The sequence below is a fragment of the Myotis yumanensis genome, unplaced genomic scaffold, assembly GCF_028538775.1.
Source record: "Myotis yumanensis isolate MYYU_CA2020_CCGP unplaced genomic scaffold, mMyoYum1.0.hap1 SCAF_11, whole genome shotgun sequence".
In the NCBI taxonomy this organism is placed as follows: domain Eukaryota; kingdom Metazoa; phylum Chordata; class Mammalia; order Chiroptera; family Vespertilionidae; genus Myotis; species Myotis yumanensis.
Genome location: NW_027223762.1, coordinates 29,826,818 through 29,848,023, shown reverse-complemented (window position 1 = coordinate 29,848,023; position 21,206 = coordinate 29,826,818). Strand labels below are relative to the sequence as shown.

The following is a 21,206-nucleotide window of genomic DNA, read 5'->3' as shown; positions in this document are numbered from 1 at the left end:
GCGAGGACCTGGCCGCCCAGCCCGCTGGTGGCAAACACTCACAAAGGCAGCAGCTCCAGAACCCCTCCCGGCAAGTCACTGCTCTAGAGCCCCTCCCTCAACTCCAGCCCTCTCCCTTCCCCAAAAGCCATCTGAATTCACTACCCTGATAAAGGCTGCAGCATGTGGTTTTGTGGCCAAGAATTCCTAGCCAAGCTTGGCTATCGTCAAGCCCACTGCTGAATGAGTATGACTTTTAAAAATTGCTTCCTTGTGTTTCAAGTAAAAAATAACCTCCCATCTCAAAATTGAAATCATATATATGTGCAGAAGAAAACCAACGATTTTTTAAGGGGGGCCGGAGGACGGGCATTGGGAGGCACTTTAGGCTGAGAAGCAGTTCTTGGGCCAAAATTACTTTTGTCGCATATATTCCTTCAGGTTAAAAGGCCAAGCTGGCACACTGGTCTGGAATCTAAATTTCTGAGGCCCTGCCTCCATTTGCTCAGAGCACCCTTAGCTGCTTGGCTTCTAGGAGAGCATTACTCTGTGAGTGAAGGCACACTGGCAGTTAGAAACATCACACTCATTTTACAGCCCCCACAATACAAAACTCTGATTGGCCACCATACCTACAAGAACAGATTCCATCCTCACGGGTTACACTTTTACCTCTTTTGCTATGTGACTACATTAAATTTTCTGCTGGTCCAAATACTCTTACCCCATCCTATTCAAAGGAAAAAGAAAGAAAGAAAATCAAAAACCAAAAAGACAACCCAATGCCTAATTAATTTCTAGGGAACTGCTTCTCTCTCCAAGACTTTTAGTCTGTGCGCCTCCCTCTCCTCTCCTCCCTACCAATGTTAAGTAAATCCCCGGTGCCCTGCAGCGTCCAGGGGCTATATGAGGGAGGTCCCTAAGGTCCTATCAAATTCCATTTTATCAAAAAAAAAGGAGACAAACCCAGATAAGCCCTTCCTGAAATTACAGTTTAGCCACATCATAAAGTCAAAATCATTACCGTGTGACGCATTCCTTCATTCAACACATTATTATGTGGCTGAGGAGGCCGCCTCCTTTCTCAGGGGAGAAGAGGGAGGAGTGACTAACTCACTTTAAAACAACTATGTATGTATTAGTGCCTTCATTATTTTACTCTTTCATCCATTCCTTTATTTATGAGACATTTACTTATGTGCCAAGCACGAGGAAGGAATACGGGGGGTGAAAAGCACACAGATATTATCCTCCGTACGTAGCCACAGGTACTTTCAGATATGGTTAGGGTGACCCACTGCCCGGCTTGCCTGGGACTTGGGGGAGATTCCCTGGGCATGGAATGACCAGTGCTAACACTGGGAAAGTGTCATCCTAAAGAAAGAGTCTCAGGATTAGCTGGTCACCCTATTAACAAAATTCTAATTTAAACTTCACAACCACCCCGAGGACTGTATGTTCTTCCCAGTTTTTAACAGATGACACAATGGGACTCAGTGACGTCACTAGGGGAGCCAGAATTTGAAAGCTGGCTTATGCGACTCCCACAACCCACGTGCTTTCCACCACCCTTGTGTTTCTGAAAGGAGAGATAAAATGTCCTCAGACAGCCCTCTGCAGCCCTCCTCACCACACCGTGGCCAGCCTGGCTGCAGTGCTCCAGTACTCTCCTCCTCCCTCCCCTGGCCACCCACCCATTCTCCACCACAGACTGTGCAGCCGGGATTGCATCTGCTTGACAGTTGTTCACAGATAATGCATAATCTCCCTCTACCACTGCAAGGCTGATTTTTTTTATATATATAGCAAGTCATTCTAAGTCTCTGTAGGAATAAACGTCTCCTTCAATAGAAATCAGGGTACCGTCCACCTCTCAACTACCATACATTCAAGCCTGCAATCTACAGAAACTCATTGGCATTTAACAGTGCAAACAGCTGAAACAGACTTTCAGACTCTATACTTGACACTTTAAGTACACTTTTTAAAGATTATCTTAAAAAAAAAAAAAATCCACCCCTAATCCAAAATGCTAAAGCCAGATTCCAAGAGATAACCACCATTTGCATGTCAATGGCACCAAATTAATGTCTATGGTTTGTATAAGGATTTCAGGCAAAACACACTCACACAGCTCAGCTCACTTCTGCAACTAGTGCAACTGGCTGTCACTCCAAAATTCCATCACAATTGCACGCTCAGTGGAGGGGTTGGTAAAATTCTCCCAAAGAATGACACAGCCCATGTAATTTCCTTGCCGCCACAGAAGAGCAGAGCCTCCAGACAGTGTAATGTTTTGCTCACATTCTTTGTGAATAACATGTGCCTCAGTGATCCTCAAATTAACTTTCCACTTACATCACTGCAGCATCAGAAAGGGACTTGAGGGCCAGACCTTTCTCCATGCTACTGTGATTCCTGGAGTTGCTACTTTAAAGATCCTGTGCCTCTCGAACTCAAGGTGGGGGGAAGAGAAAGGCTAAGACAGGCCTTTCAAAAGCAAACACTGAGAGGCGTGCACCGATCTGTGGAGGGCGGGCAGTATTAATCTGGCTACGGCGGTTCTTTGACAAAGTGCTGGGTGCTCTGGCTTCAGCAATAACTGCTCCAGATGCTTTTTATGAACTTGGAAGAGGCACCACCATCGTAACCTTCACCCTACACCAAAGGTCACAGACTCAAGTGGCTGCCATCAACCTTGTGGGAACACAAAAAGCGGGTTTCAGCTGGGTGCATTTTCAGGCAAACTGAACACTCTTCTAACAGACTAAAGGAAACCACACCCAGAACAGGTTTCAGGGGTGGAGGTGGGGTTGAGACACTCAACTCAAGTTCAAAAGACTTGCCTCTCCTGAGCCTGGCTTTGCCATTTGATCCTGGACCTGTAAAAATAATGGTTGTCATCGATTACTTGAGGGTACTGTGCTAAACACAGTTTCCATGGAGAATTTCACATACTCTTAAAGTAATCTTACTACACAGAGTTTGTATTACCCTTCTCCCACATATGAGGAAACAGGCTCAGATGAGTAAATAAATTGCCCTCATTTGGAAAGCAGTTTGGCAATATTTGGCACAAGGCATAGAATTAACCACATATGAAAAGTTTATGATATAATGTTAAGTAAAAAACAGAAACAGGAAGGCGAGACAAAACTGAATCTATACAATGATTATAAGAGCATTAAATTGAATAAGCACATAGAAAAGAACTAGCAGAAAGTAAGAATTTGCTGGGACTGCAGAATCTTACATAAACTATTTCATTTTCATTTCTTTTGAAGGTGTCACAGTATGGCTGTGAAATAATAAATATATAAAGAGAATTTTGGAGTAATACAAAGGACAGCTAAAAAACTGACTTTGCCCATTAATGACCTTCAACCCTTCCTCTGAAAGAACATCACCCGAGCCACTTCCTGACTCCTACTGCTTTCATTACCGGTGCCCCGCCCATCAGAAGGGTCACCCAGTCAAGAAGGAAGTCACCTATCTCCCCACCTCTTCTCTTTCTTCTTCTAAGGGACACACACTTCCAGCCAACAAATTTCAGCTGTCAATACCCAGTCATTTTAAAGCTTCACCTGCAGACACACAGGCAATGGGCGCTTACATTAAGTAACAGATATTTAATGTATTTCCAATCTACTTTTAAAGCCAAAGCCTGAAGACACCAGCAGGTAAATTTGACATATGTGAAACTGGACTATAGTCTGACCAACTTCAAGAACAGCAGCATTCATTTAACATAGCATCAATTTACTAAGATGGAGTGTGGGGAAAGAGGGAGGTATTTTTGCTTTAAAAAAATAGTTTAAGCCTGGCCAGGGTGGCTCCATGGTTGAGCATTGACCCATGAACCAAGAAGTTACCGGTTAGAGGTTAAATTCCCGGTCAGGGCACATGCCCAGGTTGTAGGCTTGATTCCCCCACCCCGGAGGGGGTGTGCAGGAGGCAGCTGATCGATGATGTTTCTCTCTCATCGATGTTTCTACCTCTCTGTCCTTTTCCCTTCCTCTCTCTCTAAAAATCAATAAAAGCATATTTTTAAAAAACAGTTTGAAAGTAAAACACTGAAGTCATAAAGCAGGTATGGACCTTAATTTCCCGTTAATACCAAATGGGTAAATGAAAAGAAACTATGTTTTTTTAACCTCACAAATTTCTAGAACTGCAGGATTAGCAAGTAGGAAAATCCCAGCCAAATTCTACAAAGGCTTACAAAACTAGGAATTAACCAACCATGCTTTAAAGCCCTGTAATCTCCTCGGGCAATACTAAACTTTCTTTAATTAACTACTATACCTTTTGGATACAAGATTATTTTTATAGTTAAAACGATCCAGTTTACTTAGGAGAGAAAAAAAACCCCACAAAACTCCTACTTTTAATGCAGACTTTATATATCAAACACATAAACTTGAGCCCCAGAAGGGTCATAGCCTTCCTGGGACTGTTTTCTTCTCTGCACATGGGGGCAATGGAGATTATTTCTTTCTGAGCCTGAATGTGCACACAGACCGCTTGGGGAGCTTGTTAACACGTGAAGCGCCCAGCCTGTTCTGTCTTCCGAACGGAAAGTATAGTGTCAGTCACCGGTGACTGACTGGGCGCTTAACGTGTTAAAATGAGGTTCTGACTCAGTAGGTCTGAGGTGGGCCTGAGAGTCTGCATTTCTAACAAGCTGCGACCCCACGGAGTAACAAGGTTCTCCAAGTACGTTGCAGTTCAAAATTCCAGGAGGCTGTGATGTTTCTAAATTTCTCACCCCCTCCAATGCCACAGCCTCTTAACTAATCTCCTCCCTCCTCGCTTGACCACTGTCCTCTAAAACAATCACACTCAGGAGTCAGACCAGCCTTTCTTTGAAAAAAAAAAAAAAAAAAAAAAGTCAGAACCAAGCACTATCCTATTTAAAATCTTCAATTGCTTCCCACTGCCTGACTTACTTCCAGATTCCTTAATCTGATTTAGAGGACCATGTATCCTCAAGACCTTTGTCAATTATCCTTCCAGAATCCCCTCTGACCAGCCCTGGTTTGCTCTAAACTCTGGCTGCCCAGAACCTGCTCAAATTCCCCTACGTGGGTCCCTCACCTCTTGGTTCCCCACCTTGGGTCCCTCACGGGGAGTAAGTTTATTTCTCCACTTGCTCCTACTGATCGCCAAGCTCAGCCAGCATCTCCGGCACAGCGCTTCCTAACCGGAGGACAGCTGCTCGTTGACAAGCAGGTCATCAATAAATATTTGTTAACAGACCAACAAAATAAACAAAAATGCAAGCCCTCTCTTTTTAAAGTCAGTTTTATTTTATTTCTTAGAATTCTTATTGTTCTAAAGTAGCCTAGATTACTGACCATCTACCGAGCATTTAAATGGCAAAAACTCTGCACCCATGAAATGGGTTATCAACTGCCAAATTTATAATGAAGCCAATCTAGCAAAGAATACTGACGCTAGAAACATGCCCACAGTGTCCCTATAATTTATTTCCCCCATCGTCAGTATTTCATACTCAGGGCCTAAGTGTTAATAGAAACTTGTCAGGAAAGAGGAGAAAAGGTACCAAGATCTAAAAATGGCTGAGATCTGCCTGCCTTATCCTGACAATGTGCACAAGTGTAACTCCAGTAAGCGCAGACGTATGGCTATGAAGCGGTGGTTAAAAATTGTAAACTTGAAGCTCTGTCACTCTTCACGTTCATTTTCTAGAAGAGAGGAAAACAAACCCTGAAGTCCATATTGAAACTGCTGTCCGATACTGGAGTTATAGAGCTCATATGGATGTAGAAATTTTCTTTAAAAAAAAGAAAAGATTTTGGAAACAGCAACCATACTTTATCTTTTACTAGTGCATGGACATTTTCAAGGAAACTTCATAGAGATTATGGCATCTGCTGTTCAACACAACCCTGGAAGGTAAACCGGACAGGCATGCAGAGAAGGAGAGCTGCCCGGATCTTCAGATATCGGAGACAGGGCCACGGCCAGATGCCACCCGCCTCCCTTCCAAAGGCCAAGTTGCTGGGATTTCTGGTTTTAAAGTTAAATCCAACAGATTTTTAAATTAAGAACCTAAATGGAACTAAACGAGATGCCTTAATTGAACTGTCCTCAGACCCCACACATACTATTATTTTTATTTTTTTCTAAACTTACATCTCTTTTCAGATTGGTCTTCACACCAACTTGGTGAGGGGAACTGGGGTAGACAATTGACCCCATTTGCCAAGGCCTACAGATGGTAATGGGCTTCTCTGATTTAGCAATATAGAGCCCATTCCTAACTAGTTAAGTGACTCTTCCACTATTACACAGTTTTGTTCTAAAACATAGTTTTTCACAAGACTTCATTCTTCAGTAAGAAATCAGATAGTATATGCTTCTATTGGGAAGCAGTACATGCAGCCGATTCCTCCCCATCTCTCTCCCACCCACCCCTACCAATCACAAAGATCATACAAGTGGTAAAACTCCAATGTGCAGCAGAGTCACCAGGCAGACTAGTTAAAACACCTATTGCTGGCCCCATCCCAGAGTTTCTGATTCAGCAGGAGAGAAGTCGGGCCTGAGAATTTTATCTTTCTATCAAGTTGCCAAGACATGCTGATAGAACGCATCTGGAGAACCCCTGCAATAAAGCAGCCCCTAAGATTAACTTCATTTAGTTACTCTTTAAGAAAGGCTTAGTGACTGCTACTTGTAAGAGGTGATGTCAGACTTTTGTCTCTATGTTCCCAGACTTTGTGAAATGTAAGGAAAACAGAGGCAAATACTCAAGCTACCACCAATACCAGTTTGTGAAAATCACAGAAGGACCAAGTGCTTAAACCTTAAAGGAAGGGAATCCAAGCAGGGATTCTGACCTCCCCTCCCTCTGGGAATACTTAGAGTGATGTGGCATCTGACCTAAAGCTCAAAAGAATGATCGGACACAATAAATAATTCCCTAGGAAAGAAACCAGGTGGGAAAGGCAGGGTTGGTTTAGAAATCGTGAATACTGTCAAGTAGAGGACAGGACCTGGATAGGAAGGTTGGCTGGAGTCAAATCCCCAAAGTTTTGGGAGGGAGGAGAGCTCTTATCAGGGCCTGGCTTTAGAGAGGCTGGGCAGCTGCATGGGGGGCTTTAGGAAACCAGGGAAAGAGACTAAAACAGAGGAAGAGGTGGCGGGGCTGTGAACAGACCCCTTCTCAGGCCCAAGGTGTGGGAAGAGATCATCAGGAACACAGTCATCCGGAAAGCTTCCTCACAGTCAGGACATTCAGTCCCATTAGTTCACTACCCTAAGAAAAGTGGTAGCTTACACTAAATCGAAAAGACACATGTTTACTGCAGCATTATTTACAATAGCCAAGATATGGCCCGGCCGGCGTGGCCACCTTGGATTCCTGGTTAGGGCACATGCCCGGGTTGTGGGCTCAATTCCCAGTGTGGGGCGTGTAGGAGGCAGCCGATCAACGATTCTCTCATCACTGATGGTTCTACCTCTCTCTCTCTCTCTTCATCTCTGAAATCAATCAATAAAAATATATTTTTATAAATACATATGGAAGCAACCTAAATGTCCATCAATAGATGAATGGACAAAGAAGTGGTGCATATATACAATAGAATACGATTCAGCCATAAAAAAGAATGAAATATTCCCATCTGCAACAACATGGACGGACTTAGAGGCTATTATACCAAGTGAAATAAGAGAAATGCCAGATATGTGGAATCTAAAAAACAAAATAATGAACAAGCAGAACAGAAACAGACTCAGAGAGACAGAGAACAGACTGATGAATGCCAAGAGGAGGGCGACCGAGGGACTGGATGAAAAAGGGAAGGGATTTAGATGGACAAATCGGTAGTTACAGAGTGGTCACGGGGATGTAAAGTACAGCATAGAAAATATGCTCACTAATCTGGTAGTAACTATGTATGGTGTCAGATGGGTAATATATTTATCGGAGTGATGACTTCATAAGTTATATACACGTCTAATCATGAGGCTGTATGCCTCAAACTAACATAATATTGTACGTCAACTGTAATTTTTTTAAAAAATTGGTAGCTTTTCCTCAGAGAGTTATCTATCACCCTCCTCTTCTCCTTAGCTGGCCTCCAAGAGCCCTTTTAATGGCTGTCCCGGGCAACCATTGTATATAAACCAAAAGAATCAGCGTTCCTTGCCTGTTAAGTGTTCCTAGCCCACCAAAAACTAAGAGTACCACATGTCCAGAAATCTGAGCAGTTCTGAGCTCATTAATTTTCCATGCCACCAGAATAAATTCATGGTGCCTGGGTAATGGGTGTCATGGGTCAGACCTCACACTCTGCTGTTCTAAAGGAGGGACATCAAATTTGGACTCACTAAACCTGGGTTCTGGAGAGAGAACTTCATACTGGTGGATCGTAATCCAATGATCTGTTTCTTTATAAAAAGAGAATACCTACCCAACAGGATTATTATTAGTGCTAAGTTACTATATCTCATGCTGGATACTTTAAATAACCTCATTTAGTTAATGAGCAAGATAGTACATATTTAAGTTAAGAGCTACAACAATAATTATTATCATGACATCATTCAAAAACAATTCTAATTCACAAATCTATTAGGAACTTCTAAATTTTGAGCTGAAATTCTTGTAAACTGGTGAAAGTTGTTGTTTTTTTGTTTTTAATTAGTGACTTACCCACAAAGTTATCTGGGCTTAGAAAACTATAGTCCCACAGTATTGGAGGGAAACAAACCGAAAAGCCAATCTTTTATGCCGTCATTAAATCCCAAAATGTTCTTCTAAATCTTGCCATCCCCAAACAAAAAAATAGGGATATCATTTGTCACCAACTCTGTTCACTGTCACAATGAGGAATATTAGAAGACTATTACTTTATATTTAAGAACTTAAAATTTTATTAATGACAAACAGGTGTAAACCCAGGTTTAAGAAATTAAGCAAGACATTTAGGCACCATAATTGGAAAGTTCTTAAAAACTGAAGAATAAATTTTCTTCATGACCTACAAGTATAAAACCAGCAGATCTTTCCCTAACAGTTAAGAAATTAAAACCAAAAAAAAAAAAAAAAAATGAAGAAATTCAACATGTCTGAGATGGCATGTAATAAACTTGAGAGTACTAATGCATTCCCATGGCTAAAACTCTTTAGTATCCCTCTATGTCCCAAGGAAGACCCCATGACTCCTTCTGGACAACGGGGTAAATTCATTGAGCCAGAACAGCTAAGAGAAAGCACTTTCTCCAGAAATATCAGGTGCTAAATGTCAAGGTCAGGCAAAGAGGGCACAAAAAGTCCATTCTTATGCTTTTCAACTAGATCCTGTCTAAATTACAACTCCACTGCCAGAGCCAATAGAATCCGTGCTCTGGGGACAGGAAGGCAGGAAAAGGAATCAGGTTAATGTGGGCACTTCACAATGTCACACGCCCCCCCCCCCCCCTTTTTTTTTCAGAGATGAAATATTGATATGTACAAGTCAGAGAAAAGAAAATTACAGAAAACAATGTGCAGGCTGAACCCATTAGCCCTGGACAACTTATTTGATTCTATCTTCTCATCTTTAAAACCTCCTAGGTATGTTTTGAAGACTAGATTAAGATAACCATGCACAGCCCTAGCCAGTTTGGCTCACTGGATAGAGCATCAGCCTGCAGACCAAAGGGTCCCAGGTTCGATTCCAACCAAGGCCATGTACCTTGGTTGCAGGCTCCTCGCCGGCCTGGGCCCTGGTGGGGGCTCGTGCAGGAGGCCACCAATCGATGTGTTTCTCTCACGTCGATGTTTCTCTCTGTCTTTCCCTCTCTCTTCCACTCTTCCTAAAAATCAATGTCAAAATATCTTCAGGGGAGGATTAAACAAAAAATAAATAAATAAAAAGATAACTATGCACAGGGTGGGGCAAAAGTAGGTTTACAGTTGTGTGTATGGAAAGTAATACAATAATTAATAAATAATAATACAAGAGGAAACTGTGCTTTGTGTACTCACAACTGTAAGCCTACTTTTGCCCCACCCTATATACAGCTCCTGCTAACATGTCTGATACAAGGAAAGCACTCAATGAGATCCAAGGAGACAAGAAACTTTACGGAATAACTGGGATGTCAGCATAGTCTTGAAGAGCTGTAGGAAGGATTTCCATATGTAAAATGGACGGGCGGAAGGTAATGATAGAGGAAAAACCCAGGGCTGGGTTTTATGAAGAGAAACAGGCCTGCCTACCTGGAAGATGTTATCCGGAGTGTAAGAACTGGAATAGGAAGTATGTGGGGTGGAGAGGGTCCTGAATGTCAAGCTCAGGAGTCTGGAATTTTTTTTTTAATCCACACCCAAAGATATGCTTCCATTGATTTTTTTCTTTTTTAGAGCAAGGAAGAGAGAGGGAGAGAGAAACATGGGTGTGAAAGAGAAACATCGATCTGTTGCCTCCCTATGCATCCTGACCGGAGATCAAACCTGCAATCTAGGTATGTGCCCTGACCAGGAATTAAACCCACACAACCTTTTTGGTGCAAGGGATGACGTTCTAAACAACTGAGCCACAAGGCCAGGGCGAGGGGTCTGGAAGTTAATTTACATAACAGGCACAAGTTAAGTTTCTGAGTAGAAGAGTAGCAGAAATATTTTCCTATAAGGAGTTAAACTGGCTGTGAAACTGGAGGAAAATATTATGAACTCTGTTACTACAAACAACATTTATCTAAACACGTGAGGCTGAGTTTTATTGTGTCTCAGTATTCTCTCTTATTTAAAAAAGAAAAACAAAACAACTAACCCAACTTTTTAAGATACATGAACAAACTGAGGAAGATGGTAGTTTTGCAGGTGAAAATTTTGAGAGGGTGTGTCTGTGAGGTGTGCATTAAGGGTTGGGTGTTTGTGGTTAATGTTTGAACCCATCAGAAGTAGTAGGTCCTCTCTCTTCCCTTCTGCCAGAAGCATTATTAGTATGACAGACACTTGCAACATAACATCTCAGTCCTTTAGATCACTGAGGTTTTGTTTTTGATCACATTTATTTACTTACCCATAACTCTCTAGAAATTATTGTATCTAAATAGACCAGACTCATTTTAATATCATATTTCCCTTAGCTGGAACAGCAAATGTCATCCCATGGTCCCTCCTGAAATTTTTAGGACAGTGTGAAAATACTTGAAACCAGCAAACATGCATAATTATCTCCCATGAAATCACATTACTCTCAGACATAGATGCTAAATGAGTAAGTTCATATAAGAGGCACTTTAACAAATTAATACAGATTCAGAGAAACAGTTTGCCAAGATTGGCCTGCAAGTGCTAGGAAAGATTATACTTATAAGAGTAAAAAAAAAAAAAAAGCAATTTTGTAGGCATATACAAAATTAAATCAGCAGAATCTATATTCTATCAAAAATGTTAATTGGAAGAACTACAAATAGTAAACAAAATATCAAACTAGGGGTGGGAGGTGGAGATGGGGAAAGGTTTTATCAAAAATTCTCTTAAAATGCAATCACTCCCATTTGTTACTAAGGATGATCCCAAATGCTGGGCTTTCTCCTGGGATCCGCCATACTTGAAAGTTAATCCACCCTTTCTCAGTTCCTCAACATGGGTGGTTCTCTGTTACAGAAATACAACACTAAACTTAGGCAACTCCTAAACCACAATATTTAGAAATAAGAAAGTTATCTGGAACTAAATCTAAATTCGGGGACAAAGGTGACACACACACAAAGGTGAAGCCCACCCCTTCAGAAGGGATTTCCTTGAGAAACAGTTGTGAGGTAAAATCTCAGGAGCACCTGGTGATTTTTAATTTAAATTTTACTTTGTCCAGAGAGGAGAGTTTAAGACATTTCCTGTGTGTGTAAACTCCACCCTTTTCAGTGAGCAGTTTTACAACCATGCTCAGACCTTTCAGAATAACAGCCTTTTGTTATGGGGTACACGCCTCCCACACCTTCTTCTATTTTCTGATGGGGGAGGTCCCCCTTGGGTGCTTCCTTCTTGGACTGTGACACAATAAAGTGGGGAGCCTGGGGCCCCCAGGAGGTGCATTCTGAATTCTCAGGACCTGAAACTGAGTGTGGGGCTTCCAGCATAGACCCAGAAAGACAAGGAACACACTGCCCATTCCTCTATCTACCACTTGCAAGTTCCCTGCACCAGCCCTGGCCACACCAAAGTTTCCAAAAAAAAAAGAAAAGAAAGTAAATTCTACCTTCGAAGAGCTCAAGAGGAATGAACCAAAGACATACAACCATTCCCTGGAGGGACTGGAGCCTCCTCTTAGCTAACTGCTCAAGGAATGCAGCACAGCCTAGCAAACGTCTACCATCAGGTCCTGCTCTGTCTCTTGTTTTCCAGAAAAGTGTCATTACTGTCAACTATTTCACAAGATAAATAAACCTATGAATGAAATATTACCCCCCCCCTTCCCAATGAAAACATTCTAGGACTGAGCCGCTTCCTTCCTTCCTCCTCCTCACAGGAACCACATTTGTGGCACCGAAAAGAGTTAAAATAAGAAACATACAGTCTGAGAAGGTTACTTTTTTTTTTTTCTTCACAGCACTAGAGCCATTCCCAGCCGATTACTTTTGATTCCAGGGGCTTTCAAATCGGAAGGAGTTCTGTTTTGAGTTATGAATTCTTTTTCATATAAAAACTCTGAGACACTGCTGGCCAGGCCTGCCGGCTGGGCAGGGACAGCCAAAGGCCGCAGGGGCCAACCTGGACACAGGCTTTAGGCCCGCCGCCCTCCCACACTGCTGCGCGCAGGACCCTGCTCTTCCTAACAATGTGTGCCGTAAAATACTGGATTCATTCCATTATTTGCGACTAATACAGACCCCAAGAAATACCAACTAATGATCCAACTAATCCAACCCATAGCACTGAAATGGCAATAACTGGCTTTCATTATAAATTACACAGCCCACTAAATTGATGGGGGAAGGCTCTCCCCCAACACAATACATCAAAAGGGTTAAAATTAAGCTTCGGAATCAAAACTGTAATTTACTCAGGCTTCGGAACAAAAAGACCACTCCCTCCTCGCCCTCTGCTATTGTTCTACGGGACTGGGTGTAGAGCAAATGCACTTTGCACCCTTAGGCTTCCCAGAGGTAAGAGGTTGGGGGCAGGGAGACGGAGGCCACGGGCAACCAAATACTTGCATATGAGCGCCGACCTGCTGAGCTGCAAAGGTAACTAAAGGGAGAGACCTGTGTGTGCAGTGGGCAGCAGTTACCTGACAACCACAAGAGCCAAAAGGATACTGGCGAGCCACGGGGACTGCAAATGGTGGCTTTTCTGGAGGAGAGTGAGAAACTGTCCCCTTTAAGTAGCGAATGGGGTGTTGTTCACAGCCAACCAGAGGCTTTGGGACCAGGCCGTGCGCCCCGGGGCCACCAGTCTTGATTAGGGTCACGTACCATATGGCACAAATAAAGCCTCAAACCCCCTGGCAGGCCCGGCCTTGGGGAGGAGGAGGGCTTACCTTGTAGCTGCTTGAATCTCCCTTCCAGCTGGTTGTAGTTGTAAGGCACCTGCCCCGTGTAGCCCGGCGACAGCGGCCCCGAGATGCTGGACGTCCTCTGCAATTCCATTATGCCCGGCGGCGTAGCGCCCTGGCGGGCTGCACGGAGGAAATCCCGCTCCGGCCCCCTCCTACCCCCATCCAACACCAGCAGCTTCCGCACGGCTGGGCTCCCGGCCCCTGCGAGGAGAGCTGGACCTTAGGCCAGCCCCATCCCGGGCGGAAGGTCCACGGGGTGATCTGATAGGAAGCTGGCTGCCCGGGTGTCCACCCTCGCCGGCCGGGAATTACCACTCAGGCACCAATGCCTTGTTGCTTTCCTTCCTTTTGTGGCCCTTGGCTTGAAGCTTGAAATCAATGACCCAGGAGAGGCGTAAGGACCGAGGGAGGCAGGCGCAAGTCCTCCTCGAATTTTTTTTTTTTTTTTTTAAATATGGCCAATCTTCAGCTGGGCTGGTCGCAGAGCCCGGGCGCTCGCGGGAGCCGCGCACACACCTCCTCCCTGCTGCCCTCGGCGGCCGCCGGTTTGTAATTTAATCGGGAGCCACTCACCGCGCGCGGGGCGGTGATGTCACCTGATTAGCATAACAGCGCGGCGGAGGGAGCGCGGCCGCACCGCGCGGAGGGCGGGAGGCCGCGCCCGCAGCCCCCGGCGCCCCGGCGCCCCTCCGCCCGGGCCGCCGACCCCGGCCGGCCCAGGGCGCGTCCGCCGCGGTGGTACCTTCCCAACACAAAGCTGCTGAAATGACCACCTTTTGTTGAGAGCTTCGCGTAACGGAAAAGTCTCCGGTTACTACCACTCGAAAGGGAGGCGGCCGCGCGGGCCAGGAGCCCCGCAGGTCAGCCTCCGCGGGGAGAGCGCGCGGCCCGCGCACCTGGGCGCGCGGCGTCCCCACTGCGCGGGCGCCAACCACGCGGCGCCGGCCCGGGGAGCCCGCGCGGGGGACGGGGTGGGGGGGAAACAAAGTCACTCTGCACACTGCGGGGCCCCAGGGAAGGGAGGTGTAAGTTCGGGCTCCCATAAGGCGCTTCTCTGCAGACTTGGGCTGCCTTCACGAGAGGTTAAAAGCCAGGGTTTTCTGGGATCACACGGGCTCCATAGCAGTAATTTGGTGCAAGATTTAGGGGAGCACCGACTTTACAAAGGCGTCGTGGGAGAAAGGCACACCGGTAAACCCTCGAGGATCCCTGACCTGGAGGAGTTTTAGGAACCAAGGAGGAAATCAGAGAACAGAAATCAACCTCAGATCCTACTTTGATTTGTAAAACGAGGTCTCTAAACTTTTGCATTCTTCCAATTTTTTAAAACTCTCTAGAGCTGCTTCTCCCACACCAAGCTCAACCAAAAATAAAATACCCTCCTTAGAAAATCACAGGGATCACAAAATATATTCTTGGAAAATAATCGACCCCCGTTTATCCCCCATCCCTTTCCTCACTAACTACAGGCAGACAGCTAATTACTAATTTGGTGTTTCCAGCACGGAGCCCAGCAGCTATCCTGCTCACTGAGGAAGGTAATGTCATTCCTACGGGATTCCGATGTGCACTGAAGAGGTGAGGGGCCTCCACCGCAGGTTTACTTTAGTCTTCTGGGCGCTTGTAATTCAAGCAACTGCATCCTGTCCAGGGCTAGAGAGAAAGCAAACCTGAAGTCCAGCTAACTGCTAACTAAATTGTGACAGCCCCCACTGCCTCCATCCACAACCAGTGTCCACCTCGCTTTGTAAAGCCAGGCCCAGGATTCAGAGACATTTCTCATCATCCAGGAAGTAGTACAATTTAGCATTTGCTAAAGCCCTTTAACTGCCAGGGCAAATGTGGGATATTGGGAGAAGCACTTGGCTGGGATTCCCAAGACCTGAGTTTCTACGTCCTGACCTGGCCAAGCCTCTTAATTACCTATGACCTTAGAAGAAACCCTGGATTCTTTCTAAACCTCCACCGTCGGGCAGGGATAATTAATGCCTACCTCTACAAGGTCACTGCGGAGATGATGTGAAAACACCTCAAAAATGATCATACTGTTCACATTAGAAGTATGTTTTTCAAAATGCACCTCTTCTTGCATCCCTCCCTCCCGCCTCCCCTCCCCACACACATACACATATCACATCAAGGCTACAAAGAGAATGGAGAATGTTCTCAGATCTTCTTAACAGCCCCTCTTCATTATTAAGTACATGGGTGAAGTCGTTAAGTCTCTAGGTGTCCAGCTATAGGCACAGAAAATGAGACTGCAAAGTGCTTACCAATTTACAACCCTTTATTTTTAATCTTTAAGCCACTTAAGTAAAGAGAGTATGAGTCACCACTCTGAGAGACTCCCTTTCAGCTCCCGATGGTATGAGGAAGTAGGTGAATAAGCTTTCTAACTAGCCAGGTTACAATGTGATGGGGGTAGAGGCTAGGACTAGTAGTATAGCCACACTCAGTCCTAAAGAGCCAGTGTAGAATACACTGTCAGCCAGGCAGACTATTGGAAAGACAGGTTATGAGGCTGGGGAAGGGTTTACGACACTGCAAAGTCCAGAAGTGAGAAGTAGGAATCCATTTAGTATGATGGTGCCAGGGAAGGAGAGGACATAATCCTGATGGTTCATCTGACCACCTCCCACTCAGCCGTGGGCAATGAAGGAAGGCCAGAGGCACTCATTCTTTATTCCATTCACTTTACTGGACACCAACTGTGTGCAAAGCACACTGCCTAATGCTTTGGAGCAAACATGTCAAACTCGTGGCCCACGGGCCACATGCCTCGTTTATTTGGCCCGTGTTTGCCTGTGAGTTTGACATGCTTGCTTTGGAGGGATTCAAAGATGACTGGGAGAGTTGCTGGCCAAAGGAGATGGAACTAACATGCAAACAGTCCAATACCAAAAGAATAGAATAAGGGCCGGGGCGGTGTGAGAGTTCAGAGGACAAGAAGGATCAGCTCTAGGAGGGGCAACATTTGACTAGACCTTGAAATGCAGGTAGATTATCAACAGGCTGGGACAAGGGGGAAGCTGCCTGTCCTCCTGGGGGAAAGCAGCACAGGTAAAGGCGCCAACTGGACTGTCCCAGGAACAGCTCCAACGAGTGCTACCTTCTGTCTGGAGTATAAGGGCTGTGACAGGCAAGCCTGGGACAAAGTCTGGGCTGGAGACCTTTGCAGATTTTGAGCCAGAGGACGATGGGGGCTGGGCTGGGATCTAGGGATGATCAGTCTGGCCGTGGTAGGTTGGAATGGGTAAAAGGAAGAAGCCTGAAGGCAGCCGGGTCTCTTAGGTGGTGCCTGCCGTTGTCTAGGTCCAAGGACTAGTCAGGGTGTGGCAAGAGAAATAAAAAGGAATGGACTGATGGAAGAGTCCACAGGACTTTGGTAACAGACTGTACATGAGAGGTTCAAAGGCAAGGGCTGGATATGACTCTTGGGCTTTCAGAGTGACTGCGGGGTACAGAGGAGGACTGAACAGTTCCTTCTAGAAGGGCTGCATCTGAGTTACCTGCAACACGATGGGGGTGACATGTCCAGATGTGGAACTAGAGCTCAAGGCTTAAGACCTGTACCCTAAGATTCTGTGCGATTTAGCATGTAACGTGTGAATGGGAACATTAAGGGGGTGGGACTAATCCCGTTTGTCCAAGAGGCTTTATGTAATCTGAGAGGTAATAAAAAAGAAGGGGTTGGGGGGGAGGGGGGGAGATGACTGCTTTTCCTGCATTACAGCAAGCTTGACAGGGTAAACTATGGAGGGCTCGTTTCCTGAACTTCTAAACGTGAGCCAGACTGAAAATGTCTGGGAGAAGACGGCCGAATGCTAAAATGTGATGGGATGTGTGCACATTCAAGGACTTAAATAGCACCTGGAGGGCGCTGTAAGTTTCAGGTAAATCAGTGACCTCAGGCCGGGAACCAAGGGTCGCCTCTTTGCAGTTTTGGATAAGGACAGTTTGGAAAGGTAGGACCAGTCCTCCGCCGGGGAAGTACTCACCCCACTATGCACTTGGAAAGAGATATTCAAAATCATATCACAGACATAAAATTAGTAACACCTCAGAGATGGCCAGGGCACAACCCTCACCATGAAACAAGTTATACAAGGCCCATGTTTTTGAAAGGCTAATGTGTATTTGAGGTGGGGCTATTACGTAATACACTTCAGGACTTCGAATTACTAGAAGAAAAAGTAAAAGGAAGGCTAAAAGAATTTCTCCACCTACAGCGATGCTATCTGTGTTCCTTGGAGGATATAGGCCAGTGGTGGCGAACCTTTTGAGCTCGGCGTGTCAGCATTTTGAAAAACCCTAACTTAACTCTGGTGCCGTGTCACATATAGAAATTTTTTGATATTTGCAACCATAGTAAAACAAAGATTTATAGTTTTGATATTTACTTTATATATTTAAATGCCATTTAACAAAGAAAAATCAACCAAAAAAATGAGTTCGCGTGTCACCTCTGACACGCATGTCATAGGTTTGCCATCACTGATATAGACCTCTCTCTCTCTCTCTCTCTCTCTCTCCTTTCCCTTCCTCCCTCTTTCTCTCTCCACACACACACACACCTCCCGCAAAATCATCTAGGTATATGGCTGAATCTGAAACGCTGGAGCAAATCTAATTTCCATTCATATCATTCATATCCTTCTCCTGCTGCTTCTTCCACCAGCCACAGCAGAATCAAACACAAAGCACCTGCCACCTCTGCTGAGAAGGAGAAAAATGGCAAGTTACACTCAACAACAAACACCCAAGGTCCTGGGGAAGGAATGCAGTTTACTGCGTCTCCCACCCCAGGCAATCCTGATCCCTGCATTCTTCTTTGTCTGTTATCTACACATGCAAAGCTGCCCTGTGTAGACAGAAGTATGCCCCACAGTCCGGAGGCCCCACCTTTGGCAAACAGGTGTTGCTATGCCTGTGAATGTAACAGCAGCCAGAGCCAAGGCTGGGCTCCTCCGCTGCAGTAAAGTGGTTCAAAGGAAAAGGACCTCTGAGGAATGCGGTTGGGGCCAGGCCTGCTCTTGCCCAGGATTTCTGGTTCTGCTTCCCACCTCCGACATGGAAGCAAAAGGCCGACACACACAGGTGTTCAGAGCCATCGGGCCAGAGTTTTACAAGAGGGCAGGCTGGACAGCAAAGACACTGCTTCCTGGTAGCAGAGCTCATGAGGAAATAAGTGGGAAAAGAGGAAATACAAATCTATTCCATTCTACCTGAACCCTGCCCTCAGGTGTTACCATCTGTGTTACCTCTTCCAGGAGCTTACCACAGACTGGCTGTAACGAGAAAAGGTGAAACAGAGGCTGCATGGGCACCTGGAGAGGGAAGGAGGGAGAGGAAGGGAATGGCAGGGTACAAACCTCATCAGCCGGACATAGGCCCCACACCCCTGGCCTACCCACCCAACAGGTCCTCAGCCCCACCCGGGGGCACAAGCCCTCCAGGGGACCCACAAGCTTATGAGAAGTGAATTCTCCTTTGCAGGCCCTTTCAACCCAATTGAGGAAATAGGACACAGACACGCACAGGCATGAACACGCCAACGCAAAGATGTGGTAGCATGTGACAAATGCGGTTCGTGGTTGTTTCAGAGAGTGCCATTCTGAATGAACCAACAACAGCACTTCACTGTGTGGCTGAGAAGAACAGAACAGAGTGGGTTTCCTTCCACACGAGTGTTCCCCGTTGTTATGTCAACTTACCTGCCCTTTCATGTAGCTCCAAAGTAAATCCCTTTCAACATGTGCCACACTGACACAAGAGTATAGAGTATAGGGTATTTTATTTATTAATTGGGGGGCAGGAGGTGTTATTTCTTGCTCTTTAAAAACCAGATCCCACTTACCCAGTTTCAGGGCTATGGAACGGCATATGAGGGCCTGGCACATTAAAATGTGAAATAGTTTCAAGAGTGCAGGCATTTCTTCCTCCTTAGCTCCTGAGCTTCTGCCGATCCCCCAATGAGATAGCACAACCTCCTTCCCACAGGACTCTGCGAGGCAGCCACTCACCGGGCGCAGGGCCTGAATAATTCATGGTCGCCCGGTCACTCAGAAGCGCCAAGGCCCGCCAGCTGCCACTAAGTGGGAGGCAGGCTCCAGGCTTCCTGTCGAAGAATTAAATACTACCAACTGCCTCGGAGACCTTCCTTACAGAAACAGACCATCCTTCCCTCTTATCTCTTTCTCCCTGTTCAAACCAGGAACTGTCCCACTAGATCAAAGTGTAGCTGACTGTTTTATTCTAAGGAGGACAGGTCTCAGTTGCACAGATGGGGTGGGGAGAAGTGATGCCCTCATACAAGTGCAAGGTCGGGAAGTCGTCCCTCCACTCAGGATGAGATGACACTGTGCCTGACATAAGACGATGCTCAATCACTGTCAGCCCTCATTCCCTCCTCCTACCTGTCCCTCTGCTCCAGCCAAACGGATCGGTCCATACCACCTGTCCTGGGCTTTCCCGTCTCCACCCCCCTGCTCTTGGTGCTCCCCTGTCCTCTTGGTCTAAAGTCCACTCATCTTTCAAGCCCAGCTCAAACTTCCCTTTTCCAGAAGGGCTTCCCAGATTATCCCAGCTGGGATGATGGCTCCTCAGACACCCTATCCCAGCACACTGTCAGCCCCCCTCCTCTGGCACCCATCGTGCCCTGCCTTCGAGTATTGCTTATCTCCTCTAGTGCGCCAGTCTTATCTACCTAATTAAAATAATGGAAAGTGCACCAGTTACACACTCAGGCGAAGTAAAAAGTGGACTCCAGCTTCAGCTTTTGACGCTGTCTGGCCTTGTGACCCTGAGCCAGTCCCTTAGCTCCTCTAATGCTCTCCCTAAAACCCAAGGGACCTGAAATAGAAAGTCTCTAAGGTCCTCTGGATATAATGCTCCTGTTAACACATCATCACCTGTTTTAAGATAGATACAGAGCTATGTAACCTTCACTCCACGCCTCGTAGCCCAAAGTCCTCTTTGGAACAGTTGTTCCAAAGTGCTTTAGCCATCTCAGAAGCCTGAACACTGAACCGAAGCCTGAAAACACAGCCAAGGCTCTGTGAGGGCATGAGCACCATATGGTGGGCGGCAGAGCCCACTCCGCCCTGTGTAACCCACCCCTAGTCCACATCTTACTCCTCCACAATGAGATGAGAGCTAGAACCCCGAACAGGTAAAGAGGCTCCTTTTCAAAATTCGCCTACCATCTCATTTATAGGCCAGGAAAATGAGGCACAGACAGGCATGCCCAGTGATACAGAGGAATGTACTGCATATCAGAAACCAGAAAGTTTCTGAATTCCTTCTGAATTCCTGCTGCCTCTCTCAGGCAAACCCGAAGGTTGAGGAAGCGGCATGCATTTCTTCTGCCTGTCAGTGAAGTGGGCCCAGGGCTCGAGGCTCACTCTCATCCCCTCTCCCACCTCTCCTTCCAGCACCCAACACCACACGGGAGCCAACAGGCTTATACTAAGTGGCAAGTGGCCTCTATCGTCCCATGTCCTCTGATGCCCCACTTATACCAGCGCAGACAGAACGAGGACCCATTCTGTGTGGTAAGTAAGGGTTCAGGAAGCAATGCACTAAGGTTCTTACTGATTAAAAACATTGTAGCCCGGCCGGTGTGGTTTAGTGGTTGAGCGTTGACCAATGAACAGGAGGTCATGGTTGGATTCCCGGTCAGGGCACATGCCCAGGTTGCAGGCT

General features: G+C 45.9%; 1 protein-coding gene across 2 annotated transcripts in view; it reads right to left on the bottom strand.

The window, feature by feature from the left end:
- SPTBN1 (spectrin beta, non-erythrocytic 1) overlaps positions 1–21,206 on the bottom strand; it is a 179,101-nt gene that overhangs the window by 86,617 nt on the left and 71,278 nt on the right. The window contains exon 1 of one of the 2 annotated variants that reach the window (XM_070429224.1): positions 13,485–14,072. The exons of the other annotated variant lie outside the window; for it this stretch is intronic. Coding sequence (XP_070285325.1) covers positions 13,485–13,593 — 109 coding nt within the window. The 5' untranslated portion in view covers positions 13,594–14,072. Of the gene's footprint in view, positions 1–13,484; positions 14,073–21,206 lie in introns of those variants that run through there. 2 annotated transcript variants of the gene reach the window in all.